Genomic DNA, 14,156 nt, shown 5'->3' with positions numbered 1-14,156 from the left:
TACTAAGTGAAGTAAGAAAGAGAAAGACAAACATCTTGTAATATCACATATATGGAATCTAAAATATGACACAAATGAACCTATCTATGAAACAGAAACAGAATCATGGACATAGAGAACGGACTGGTGGTTGCCAAGGGGGAGGGGTGTGGGGGGAGGGATGGAGTGGGAGTTTGGGATTAGCAGATGCAAACTATTATATACAGGATGGATAAACAACAAGGCCCTACTGTATAGCACAGGGAACCATATTCAATACTCTGTGACAAACCATAATGGAAAAGAATATGAAAAAGAATGTGTTTATATATATATATATATATATATATATATATATATCTGAATCACTTTGCTGTACACCTGAAATTAACACAACATTGTAAAGCAACCATACTTAAATTAAAAAAAAAGTGAAGGGCTTCCCTGGTGGCGCAGTGGTTGCGGGCCCGCCTGCCGATGCGGGGGACACGGCTTTGTGCCCAGGTCTGGGAGGATCCCGCGTGTCGCGGAGCGGCTGGGCCCGTGAGCCACGGCCGCTGAGCCTGCGCGTCCGGAGCCTGTGCTCCGCAACGGGAGAAGCCACAACAGTGAGAGGCCCGCGGACCGCAAAAAAAAAAAAAAAAAAAAAGTGAAAAACTCGCACAGAATCGAGCCTCTCTCTAAGAGACTGCAGGACCCCTTGGTGAAGCAGGGGAAATCCGGCTTGTATTTGGCTGCCTCCCTCCCCGTTTGGCTAACTCCCTGGTGTATTTATTTCCCCTTTCTGACACTCCCAGATCGTTCTCTCTGAGAGGAGATGATCATATAGCTGACCTCGGTGTGACTGTCCCCGAATGGGTCATCTTTCCCAGGGGCGTGTACATTTTCAAAGAGAACTCCGGAGACCCCATTTAGCACAAAGAAATGAAGTTAACACAAAACAGCTGGAACAAAGGACTAGGTGTATAATTTAGCTCTTTTGACTCAGAGGAGTTTGGGGTTCTTCAAATCACAGAGCTGAAAGCCACCCCCGACTCTGCCTCTGAAGGGACACAGCACAGGGCGTGACACACAGCCATGTCTTTGCCCTCCCCTTCTCATAAGACTGCTTTTCACGATTACTCCTCATGTAGCTGGATGCGTGCACCACTTTTCGTGAAAATTTGACCCGCATTGACTCTTTTTTTTTTTTTTGGGGGGGGGGGGTACGCGGGCCTCTCACTGTTGTGGCCTCTCCCGTTGTGGAGCGCAGGCTCCGGACGCACAGGCTCAGCGGCCATGGCTCACGGGCCCAGCTGCTCTGCGGCATGTGGGATCTTCCCGGACCGGGGCACGAACCCGTGTCCCCTGCATCGGCAGGCGGATTCTCAACCACTGCGCCACCAGGGAAGCCCTCGCATTGACTCTTTAGCTTTGCAGATGGCACTGTGACACTCAAGATACTACTTTAATTCTTTCTCTGAGATACATCATGAAAAGTGAGGAAACTGGTTGCAGAAAGCTGGCTTCTTGGCTCTGACTCTGCAGACCTTTAATGGGTGGAAGAGACGATGCTTTCTACCCTGTGGAGGATGCTGACAGGACCTCCCCCTCATCATCCCCAGGGGCTTTAACCCACCACCATATTTATCCACGACTGCTTAAACTGTGGAATTCTTTTTGGAAATAGAAAGGCCACTCTTGATGCGGCATGAAATGGGCCATGCCGAGGCCCTAATTTTTAGATGCTCATGTTGGGGACACAGTCACAGGTTCTCAGATGCAGTGCCTCATTTGGAGTATTTTTTTGGAAGCTAAATTTTGGTGTTAAAATGGAATCTGGTAACAAGCAGTAAATTATACAACTGTATTTAAATTCTAAAATAGTTATTTTTACAGCCACTTTATAAAGTTTAATTTACCCCCTTGCCCTGAAAGATTTTAATGAATGCTTCAAACAGCTCCACCTATTTTTCTAGAATTGGATACATTTGTTTCCAGTGTAAATATGCTGACTAGATTTGCATAGTAATTATATGTCTAGAGTTGTTTTTTTGAGGGGAAGGGAGGGGGGAGGCAATGAAGAGACCCACTGCCCCTAGATGAGAATGTACCCACATCTGCATGAACAATTATATTTTCACTTGCAAATTAGGTACCCTTTGTACCTGTAATGTTTTCCTTGCTTAAAAAACTATTCTTTATATACACACACTGTGATTGTTTTTAAGAATGATTATAAAAATATATCCATTTTTAAAAAGGTTCAATCAACTCTCTAGACCCGTTACGTTTTACCCCATTTTGTCAGAGGCCAGTAAGCAACTTTTGGGCATTAACATATACCATGTTGTCTTACTTAGGTTTAGAAAAACCAAACAAAATACACAGCCCTCTGGGAAATACACCTCAATGACTATTTGTGGCAAATAAAATTAATAGAATGGATGTTCCTTTTAATTTTATCTATGTACCAACATTTCCCTTATAGAATATATCTAGTGAGGAGTTTTGCTTATATCCCTAAATTATCAATTTGAAATTTATTGAATTCTTCAAATTAAAAAAACAATTCTTCCAGATAAAACAGAAAGTTAAGAGCTTCAAAGAGAAAATCATTAGAGAAAATAATATGAAGTGCTCGGCACACCAGGAGAGACATCCAGCTCCATATTAAGAGGTATGGGGTGGGGAGGGGGAGGGGACAGGGGTATCTGAGACTGAAGAGCCTCCTGGCCTCTAAGTGAGAACACAGCCTCTACCTGCGTGAACAATGATTGTATTCTCCCTTGCAAATTAGGTCCAGCAGGTACCTATAGGGCTTTACATATTTAAATTACTCAGTCTAGGATAATCATAAAAATCAGTAATAAATCAAAATAATCCTGGAGAACTATTCCCTGAAAGATAACAAAAGAATTAGGCATCATTGGCATTTAACTGAATTAGAGATTATTTCTAACGTACATGGCACCAAACCACTTTGGTGTCAACTCATGTGAAATATTTTAACAGGCTTTAAAATTCTTACTGGAATGACAAGTAGATGTTTGTGTCCTTAATTCGACATTGTACCAAAAAAAAAAAAAAAAAAAAAAAGGGAAGGATGTATAAACTCTTCATGGCAGGACAGACAGGGCTGCTGGTATTAGTTAAACATGACTACCTCTTATTTCAATTTTGTTTAAAATCGGAAATGAAAGTTAGCTCAGTAATTTAAATCTAATTCTCATTTGTACTAAGTTCAAGTCTCTAGTACATGATATCTGACACAGAAAGGCCCCCAGGTAATCTAGTGTGGGGTGACAGGTCATGGTTAAGGCTGATTACAGGGCAGAAGAACAGATGTTTCCTGCCTTCCATGACCAGTGGCTCTTTGGGACCGCCTGCCCTGGGAGTGATGTTAAATGCTTAATGAAATGCACTTGGATTCCTTAGAAGGTGCAGGATTGTACTAACAAGCCAACCCTCAATCTATAATCAGGTTATAAACCAAACTAAAAATGAATAATTGTATCTCTAGGGACAAGATAATGAAACTTTAGTGCTTAATTTCATTAGCTGGTTATTTTTACTCTGTCAGAACTAAAGTCTGTGACGCTGTAAGAGGTTCAGCCCATACCTGTAGCAAGTCATCACGTTACGCTTTGTGTTGAGACTTCCGATTTCTGATGGTTTATTTGACTGATCACGTTAGAATTTCTCAGGAAGCGGTACTTGAAGGTGTCTATAAACGTTTGGTTTTAGCACTTGAACTGGTCAATAAATAACATGTAGATGAGAAGATTTTAGTGACCAGAAGTGCTGAAACAGGCAAAATAATACGTTCACCCTGGACGGGCAATATCCACCTGATGGATGCGAGGAAACGATGGCATATTCCAAAAGTTGGTACATGCCATCCCTCTCATCCACCTACACTATCCTACAAGTTAGATTAAGGATGACAATCTATAAACTAAACACAAGTGAGTCCACCTTAGGGAAAATCTGCTGATGAGCTGGTACCCTGAACCGCCTTTTCTTGGAGACTGATTTAAGAATGGTCCAAATCTCACAGTCTGGACTCATTTACCAGACTTGTTTTTAAATAAGTCTGAGACTCAGGCATCAAACTGAAAACATATATGTATACATTTATAACGCCTGTGTGTGTGTCTGCTTAGGGGTATAAAAGTCTGAGGCAGAGGAGCGGCAATAATAAAGTGAAATACTGTTTGCATACTTGCATTTATCTGGGCTTTCATCCTCGACTTAGAGAATAAAAGCTATTAAGCAATGTGTTTTTGAGGTCTGAGAATCAGTGTGCAGATCAGACATCGTTTGTTTTGAGATTAGCCTGAAGTCACGGTGGAGTATTTAGGCAACCAGGTTTTGTTAGGGCATCAAGCTGTTAGGGGTTTTGGAGGACATATCTCATTAGGTGGAACCAGCTCTTGCCTGGTCAACTATTGTTGACATGCCTTTGATAGGACCATCTATATAATATGACCTTCAAGGGGTATCACCCCAGAGACTAACACTGAGAAATGCAGTAAGACTGCCATTTTGACAGGCTCCTTTCAGACACAGGCTGACCTACTATGTTGGTGTCAACAGAAACAAAAAGCTAGATTGACTTTCTAATGGAATTTGTCAGATCCTTATAAACTCCAAGGAAGACTGCTTAAGCCTCATTTGTAGACAAGAGGGTAGAGGAATACAGGAACAGAGTAACTTGCTGATAAAGAACTGAGAACTTACCCCTGAAAACAGTTATGGGTGAGGCTTGCTATGCTCTCTATCTTTGGATAATTGAGTGAATGATTAGGAAGTTGAATCTCATCAATCGTATGGACTACATAACTGATAGGTAAAGAAAGGAACAGTTTTACAGAACATACCAATTCTGTTTGTGCTATTTCAGAATCATAGAATGGTAGCATTTGTTTTAAAATTGTGTAGGATTCTTACGAGTTAATTTAAGGTGTAAATTTTGATGGTACAGAGGAAAAAATGCTGGATTCCTGAGATATACATGGTTAAGGCGTCTGAGTGGCAGAAAGGATAAAATTCTAAACGATACGTGTGCATTACATATATTAAGGGTAAATCTTTAACTTCATACAAACAATGCAAGTACGTAATACTGGTTTCATCTTAAATCTAGGATCAGCTGGTTTTTAACACTGACACAATATCAACAATTCTAATCTGCTTTCTTTCCATGTTTACTTTTGAGGTAGCCTTGTCTTGTCTGGTACAGCTTTGAGAAAGCCTTCTCATGTCTAAAAGAATCCAAAGAACTAGTGTCAATGACTGGAATTTAAAAAAAGGACAGAGGCATTTAGAAAACCAAACCATTTCCTTGAGAAACGAATGTTGAATTTTGAATGGTGAATGAATGTCTGATCCACTTTAAGAGCTATACATGTACATGTATAGCTATACATGTAAATGTATAGCTCAGTTTATACATGTAAATGGGAGATTAAAATCATTGACCAAAACAAAGGCCCCATGGTTATGACTACCAGCATACTCAAGTATTTTGCCAAGAAACTGAAAACACTTAGACACTGATCTGTTATGGGAAACTGCTTCACTCCATGCCCCCAAGTTGTGATTCTGTGCAGTTATCCTTTTTTTTTTTCTGAAAGGGTTATAAATACAACATTTATAATAGCATTGCTTCTAATTTTTCTTCAACTATCAGGCACCATTTTATTCCCTTTCTTTTCCATCCAGCATCCCTAAAAGGAGAGCAAGGATCAGAATGAATATCATTGCTTCCTGACCTAGCATTTTATTTTACTAAAATCTGACCAAAGGCTTCTATCATTCCATAAAGAGGAAATACAGAGTGCATTGTGAGCTATGTTAACAATGGAAACATGTCAAGTTATTTACTGAATGTGTTATATTCATCCACATGCTAACTTTATGACTGAAACAAAGGAGAACATTTTCTTCCCCTGAAATCATCTTCAACTTTGATCTGTAAGACCCTAGGGTAGATATAACCAAGGTGGTTATGAATCAACAAGATGTCTATTAAAATTCAGAAAATAAATAACTTTTATCTTTATATTTAAAAAAATTAAAATTTTATATTAGTGGAAAATACCATTAATACATTTTTGAAAATTCATTTTGCTGTAAGATGACTGACTCTTCTGGAACCATTAACTGTGTTGGTAGTTAAAAGACTGGCTGGAAGTAGCAGGAAATGGAGAAAAGCGGGCTTCTAGAATTTTAGCCAACTAGAGGTCAATGTTTTTCCGGATGATTGATGGCCATAGCTGCTTGTTCAAGGCCTTGGATGGTGTCTGGAGAGCATTTCAGACTGTGCTCGCAATCATGTGGTGAAAATGGATGGAGAGGTGAAGTCAGCTAATGGAGATGCCACAGAACCTTATATTCTTAAAAGTGCAAAAGTACAATTTGTAAAGAAGTTCTTCTAAAGAAGAAATAGTGATCCAGACTCTATTCATAGGAAGAGAACCCAAATTCCTGGTTGTGTAGACACTGAGCTGCAGACTGGAAATGTCCACATGGAGGCACATGTTGTCTCCTGACCACCAAGTTCTTGGAAATGCAGAAGTGTCCAAACCCCAAACCTCTCCTGGGTGACCTTCCTTGTTTAGACCACCTTGACCTTGTGCTCGATAACAGTGACATCCTAACTCAGTTAAACAGATGTTCGCCATGACCCTTTCCTAATGCTGGGTATCCTGTTAGGAGTAAGAAAGAACAGGAGGAGGAAGATCGATTCCTGCCCTTATGGCTAAAATTTGAAAGAAAACAAACACCAGATCCTTCTTTGTGGCCAGTAGACACTGTTGCGTCCCCAGTAAATTGAGGGAATCTCGGTCTCATCAACATCCGCAGTTCCCTGGGAACTGGTAAACGATGCAGAGTACTTTTACCAACATTCTGACGGGAGCTTTGATTACGCCCTGTACCAGTCAGCTCGGGCTGTCATAACAGAGTACCACAGACAGGGTGGCTTACACAATAGAAATTTACTTCTCACAGTCCTGGAGGCTAGATGTCCAATCCAGTTTCTAGTGAGGGTTCTCCTCCTGGCTTGTGGACAGCCACCTTCTCCCCACGTCCTCACAGGGCAGCGAGAGAAAAAGTGAGCTCTCTGAGTTCTCTTCTTATAAGGACGCTAATCCTATTGGATCAGGGCTCCACCCGTATGACCTCACTTAGCCTTAATTGCCTCCTTATAGGGCCCACCTCCAAATAGTCACATTAGGGGTTAGGGATCCTATATATGAGCTTTGGGGAGGACACAGCTCCATCCACAGAACACTCTTAGAGGCTGTTGCTCCTGTGCCGGGGGGCTGGTGACAGCAGCCATGTTTCCCATCTCCAGCATCCTTTCCCAACACACGAGCCCCCTGGTCTGTCATCCTCACACCTGCATCCCCTTTTCCTTGTCCTATGCCCTCAGGATAACCCTCCCCCAGGTGCCTCATCCTCTTCAATGGTACCCGCTCCAAGTCCAACGAGCAAGCACGCTATTTCTGTACTTCCCAAATTTCTGACCCACCCTCCCTTATATTCTAAGTGGCTGGAAGAATATTCCTGCCACTGTGATTGTAGCCCCTGTAGAACCCCCTGCAGTGCCTAGTTCAGTGCTTCCCAACTTTCGACACTAAAAATAAATATCTGTTGACTCGAGTGACTGAGGATTCTCTAGAATTACAGTAATTAATAATAATTGAAAAAGGTTATTAATAGGCTAATTTAAAATGACTAAAAGTGAACAGGAACATTATTTTACATTCAGAAATCCGTGAGAAGTTTGTATGAAGGGAAGTATGTCGAGGAATACTGTTAAAAGATTGGGGTAGATGAAGAATAATTTGAAAAGACTGCTAAGCCCTGGACATTTGTTCACAGAGAGCCTTGCAGAGTTGGTACAATGCTGAGAGCAAGATGTCCTGTAGCTGGAGGGACCTTGGAAAAGACACTGGAACCCTGGACTCAACAGATGTCAAAACTGGCAGATGTTCTGCTGAGGAAAAAATGGACCCTGCATGGAATATATGCGGGGAACATTTATATATCACTCCTGTTGTATGAAGGTGCCGACGTACTTCAGAACGATCAATACAAAGGTAGCTTCCTCTGCCTCACTCCGAGCTGGCCAATCCTGAGCCCGCCATGAAAATCGTGTTCCTGGAGATTCTGAGTGTGATGTGCTCCTTTCATAACACGCATGTGAGTTTGCTGCAGTGGGCTCTTGTGATGAATGAATCAGTTAATAACAAGGTCGTGTGTGAGGGTGACAGGTCTTAAACCAGCTTCTGGGATCTTGCCCACACAGAGCTCTCTTCTTCCTCCTCATGCTTTCTTTGTATAGGTCACTAGCGTCCTCTGAACTGGGGGCCTCAAGGAGACAAGGACCCTTTGTCTGGGGCAGATGGAGGGGCAGGGAATGAACTGCGGAAGTCCACCTCTTGGGTCTAATGTGTTTGGGTGTCAAGGACCCACCCTGCTCACGGAGGCTGATGACTGAGAAAGAGCTGAGTCACTGCTCCCTCATACCCCACCCCCCATGTCTCCACCCGCTGAATCAGCTGTGTTGTGCGTCTCCTTTCCAGCCTAAGGGGCGGACACTGTAGAAATGCTGATAAAGGCATTCTGGGCTCCCTAAAAGGAGCACCTTGTATTCCAGCCACAGGGCTGTGTTGGCGGGGAGTGGCTTCCACCTGCAGGACATCCTGGCAGAGCAGGCATCCTGCGGCAGGGGCCTTCCATCCTTGGTCACTGTGGGCCTCATGGTGAACACCACTGCTGCTCCCAACTTCTGGATTTCTGTGATGATTCTCACTCACTGTCAGACTCTTGTACTTCAATGTCCTCAAGAGCAGGGACTTTAACCTAAGTATTTTAACTACCTCCCTCCTTCCTGCTCTGGCCTTGGGCCTGAACCAGAGCTTGGTAAATGTTTGTTGGACATCCAAGTGACTGAGCTTAAGGCATCAATGTGCTGTCAGTGCAGAGAAGCTACATCTCAGCTGTGTTACACAGAGGCCATGGTTGGGGCAGTATGACCAGCTATTAGGGGCACAGGCTCTGCAGTCAAACCCCTTGAATGGAAGCACCAGTTCTGACCCTTACCTGGACAAATCACCTAGCCTCTCTGGGCCTGTTTCTTCTACTTCTGCAAAAAGTAGATAACATTAGTGCTCACCCCATAAGGTGTACAAGGATTAAATGAAAAAAAGACACTTAGGTTGCTTCCATATCTTGGCGATTGTAAACAATGCTGCTATGGACATTGGGGTGCATGTATCTTTCCAAATTAGTGGTTTTGTTTTTCTCAGGTACATACCCAGGAGTGGAATTGCTGGATCTTATGATAGCTCTATTTTTAGTTGTTTTTTTTTTTTTTTTTTGAGGTACTGCTGCGGTCTCTCCTGCTGCGGAACACAGCAGGCTTCGGACGCGAAGGCCCAGTGGCCATGGCCCACAGGCCCAGCTGCTCCGCAGCATGTGGGATCCTCCCAGACCGGGGCACGAACTCGTGCCCCCTGCATCGGCAGGCAGACTCTCAACCACTGTGCCACTAGGGAAGCCCTATTTTTAGTTTTTTGAGAAACCTCCATACTGTTTTCCACAGTGGCTGCACCCATTTACATTCCCACCGACAGTGTATGAAGGTACCCTTTTCTCCACATCCTCGCCAACATTTGTTATTTGTGTTTTGATTTGCATTTCCCTGATGATTAATGATGTTGAGCACCTTTTCATGTGCCTGTTGACCATCTGCGTTTCCTCTTTGGAAAAAATGTCTATTCAAGCTCTGCCCATTTTTAAATTAGGTTGTTTTTTTTGATGTTGAGCTGTATGAGCTGTTTATATATGTTGGATATTAATCCCTTATTGCTCGTATCATTTGCAAATATTTTCTGTTCTTCAGTAGGTTGTCTTTTTGTTTTGTCAATGGCTCCTTTGCTGGGCAAAAGCTTTTCAGCTTAATTAGGTCCCATTTGTTTATTTTTTTTTACTTTAGAGAATGGATCCAAAAAAATATTGCCACAATATATGTCAAAGAGTGTTCTGCCTATGTTTCCCTCTAGGAGTTTTATGGTATCCAGTCTTACATTTAGGTCTTTAATCCATTTTGAGTTTATTTTTGAATACGGTGTTAGAGAATGTTCTAGTGTCCATTGACAGATGAATGGGTAAAGAAGATGTGGTATATATATAGACACAATGGAATACTACTCAGCCATAAAAAAACCCCAATGAAATTTTGCCATTTGCAGCAATGTCGATGGACGTGGAGGGTATTATGCTTAGTGAAATAAATGAGACAGAGAAAGACAAATACTGTGTGATATCACTTATATGTGGAATCAAAAAATTACAGCTAGTTGTATCAATAAAAAAGAAGCAGACTCACAGATACAGAGAACAAACTAGTGGTTACCAGTGGGGAGGGGGCAGGGGTAACATAGGGGAGGGGGAGGGGGAGCTACAAACTACTGGGTGTAAGATAAGCTCAAGGATGTATTGTACAACACGGGGAACATAGCCAATATTTTGTAATAACTGTAAATGGAAAGTAACCTTTAAAAATTGTATAAAACTAAGTTAAACAAAATGAGAAGCACCGAATACAGTGCTCAGGACTCAGTAGGTTCAAAATCGGCCAGCTGCTGCTGCTATGTTATTACCATTTTCATCACCATTCGCATCACCAAACCCAGCAAAAGAAGGGGAGAAGTCAACGGCCACTAGTCCCCTCACTGCCGCCTGGTGTTCATGCTGCGTTGATTCCGTTCCAGCTACAGTGGCAGAAAGGGCTTCTCAACATCCCTCTCCTGTCTTTCCCAACCTGGGTCCAACTGTCACTCGACAGGTTAACCATTAGCGTATGTTGTTTGGTGTCTCTACGGAGCTGCTTTTAGAAAGTGGATGGCGATTCTTTAAAAAAGTGTTCTTATTGTGGTAGAATACACATAACATAAAATTGACCATTTTAAGCCATTTTCAAGTGTGCAATTCAGTGGCATTAAGTACATTCAAATCGTTGTTGGACGGTGATTCTTGACAGGCAATGTTTCCAGGCCTCCCCAGGGACAATCTGGGGAACATTTCTTTTTCCCCTTGAGTCCAGTGATGTCCCTGGGAGATGCCTAAGGATCACCTTCGGTTCAGACACTGTACTACGTGCAGCCTTGACACCTTGGTACTAAGCAGGATTTACTGAGACCCTGGTCTAAGTTTCTTCCTGCCATAAAAACATTTATTTTCACCAGGAGTGAAATCAATCAAACAGTGGCTGGTGAAAGCCCAACTGGTCATGCATAATTAAGTCATGAAGTCAGACCTAAATTTTATCTCTTGGGCCACAAATAGAAAATCTATGCTGTAAACAGATTTTCAGGGGGAGAGATGAGAGCATAAGGATCATAATGCCATCACTCATTTGGTGACTTAAACCGCATGACACCTACCGCCCCTACAACTATGTAAGGAATGGTAGATAAGAGAACATTTAAGAAGAAAACCTCGGGCTTCCCTGGTGGCGCAGTGGTTGAGAGACCGCCTGTCAATGCAGGAGACATGGGTTCATGCCCCGGTCCGGGAGGATCCCACATGCTGCGGAGTGGCTGGGCCCGTGAGCCATGGCTGCAGAGCCTGCGTGTCCGGAGAATGTGCTCTGCAACCGGAGAGGCCACAACAGTGAGAGGCCCGTGTACCGCAAAAAACAAAGAAGAAAACCTCATAGCCATTTATGGATTTCCTTCTTGGTGTGAAAAAAATTTTCCATCCTATCTTGTGGTTGATTACTACGATGGCAATGTATGTCACTGGGGTGCTATATTAAAATAAATATATAACACACCTTTTGGAAGTAAAAATGAAAACTTCTGCTAAAGCATTCTAATTCTCTATTAGGAAGACCACAACAGGAACAGGAGGTTACATTTCTTCCTGATGCCCAGCAGAGGGAGGGTGATGCCTGTCCCTATGCCTCCTGTTCTCAAGGGGCTGCCCCAAGGAGTCACCTTGCTGACGGCCAAGAGGAGCTGAGGCGACACTTCGTTACCAAAACCCCTTGAAGCAAGTGGAAATGAATTCTCCTGTAATTCTGAAATGTGTTATTATGTTTATTTCCTAATGAGTTTCTAATTCTCTGTAAATTGAACATAGTACAAGTGAGCAGTAAATATACACATTACTAATTATTTATAAAAAAGAAGTTAATTCCTCAAGACAAAGAGGGAAACTTCATAATTTTAGGAATGAATCATCAGTGACTGGAGTGAATGGAAAGAGACTGATGCTTTAAAATTATAAAGGGTACGGGGAATGTTTACAAAGTAACCACAACTTACTGCAGGTCTGAATATTTGCACATTTCTACTACAGCCAACATAAATTTTTGACCAGTTTAACAGGTAATATTTTGGTTCTAATTAAGCAAAAGCCATGCTAGTCAATTCTTAAGCATTTACATATCAAGAAGAAAAGAGCTGAATAAATTTGAAAATACTAATTAAAAACTACGATAATGCTTCATAAACTAACTTAAAAGCGTTGCCTTTCTATCAACTAAAAATTAAAAAAAATTTTTTTTATTGTGGTAAAGTCACATAATATAAAATATACTATTTTAACCATTATCAACTAAAATTTAACTTCAGCTTTTCTCATTTTAATTACCAACACTTATTTTAAAATTTTAGGTATATAAAATTTTAAATTATTTACTTAAAAATTCAAACCGTAAAACAAATGTAAAAGTAAATCATGAAAATCCTTCTCTACTACCTTACACCATCAAATTCTAACTCCCTAAAGAGTATCTGCTTTTTTTAAAAAAATTAATTAATGTATTTAGTTTTATTTATGGTTGCATTGGGTCTTCATTGCTGCACATGGGCTTTCTCTAGTTGCGGCGAGCAGGGGCTACTCTTTGTTGTGATGCGCGGGATTCTCACTGCGGTGGCTTCTCTTGTTGCACAGCATGGGCTCTAGGCACGCAGGCTCAGTAGTTGTGGCGCACGGGCTTAGCTGCTCTGTGGCATGTGGGATCTTCCTGGACCAGGGACTGGACCCGGACCCGTGTCCCCTGCTTTGGCAGGGGGATTCTTAACCACTGCGCCACCAGGGAAGTCCCAAGAGTATCTGCTTTTTAACAGTTTGGTATGTGTATTTCCACACTTTTTCTATGCATTTATAGTCAAATACATATGTCTGAGGGTGTTTATGTGTGTGTGTAAGGTCAGTTTTTAAAAATAGATCGGGCTTCCCTGGTGGCGCAGTGGTTGAGAATCCGCCTGCCGATGCAGGGGACACGGGTTCGTGCCCTGGTCCGGGAAGATCCCACATGCCGCGGAGCAACTAAGCCCGTGAGCCATGGCCGCTGAGCCTGTGCGTCCGGAGCCTGTGCTCCGCAACGGGAGAGGCCACGACAGTGAGAGGCCCGCGTACCGCAAAAAAAAATAAAAAATAAAAATAGATCGAAGTACACCACATTGTGCATTTCCCTTTTTTATGACTACATTAAGCATCTATTTAACCATGCTGTAATGATGCACATTAAGAATGTTTCCAGTATTTTGCTCATAATGTCAAATGCTGTGCTATAACAATGCTGTGGAATATTCCTTGTATGTACATCCATGAGCACATGTGACTATTTATACAGGGCGGCTTCACCAAAGTGAGACTGCTGGCCAGGGGTTATGTGCATTTTACATTTTGACAGGTACCTCCAAATTGTCCTTGAAAAATGGTGTCCCAATCTACAGTCCTACAAAAAATGTATAATTGTGACTTTCCTTATACACTCCCCATATAGGATGTCATTAATCTTTTTACTTTCGTCAATCCAGTGATTAAAAAGGCAAATCTCATTTTAGTCAGTATTTACTAGAGTCTGAACATCTTTTCCAAAGTTTCTTTGTCACATTTCATTGGTCTATGAATTGCGTGCTTAGGCCATTTTTTCCTACTGAGTCACTGTTTTTTTTACTTTTGATTTGTAGTTCTTCCTATATTAGGGACAGTAACTACTCTCTGCCCATAGTATATGTTGCAAGATTGGTATCTGTCAACAATTTATGGCGTTTTTGCCATATAGAATTAAAAAAATTCTATGCAGTCAAATCTGTTTGGTTGTTTTAGGTGGGAGGGCAAATCCAGTCCCTGTTATTGGAAGTGGAAGTTCCACTATTTCTTCA

The 14,156-nt window shown here is 41.9% G+C and overlaps 1 protein-coding gene across 2 annotated transcripts in view; it reads right to left on the bottom strand.

Moving 5' to 3' along the window:
- LOC131757293 (ubiquitin-conjugating enzyme E2 E2) overlaps positions 1-14,156 on the bottom strand; it is a 375,295-nt gene that overhangs the window by 17,542 nt on the left and 343,597 nt on the right. Inside the window, exon 6 of one of the 2 annotated variants that reach the window (XM_067033857.1) lies at positions 2,473-5,225. The exons of the other annotated variant lie outside the window; for it this stretch is intronic. Coding sequence (XP_066889958.1) covers positions 5,110-5,225 — 116 coding nt within the window. The 3' untranslated portion in view covers positions 2,473-5,109. Of the gene's footprint in view, positions 1-2,472; positions 5,226-14,156 lie in introns of those variants that run through there. 2 annotated transcript variants of the gene reach the window in all.

This window comes from Kogia breviceps, chromosome 5 (genome assembly GCF_026419965.1).
Source record: "Kogia breviceps isolate mKogBre1 chromosome 5, mKogBre1 haplotype 1, whole genome shotgun sequence".
Classification (NCBI taxonomy): Eukaryota; Metazoa; Chordata; class Mammalia; order Artiodactyla; family Physeteridae; genus Kogia; species Kogia breviceps.
The sequence above is the reverse complement of the archived record's forward strand: the minus strand, read 5'-3'. Positions and strand labels throughout refer to the sequence as shown.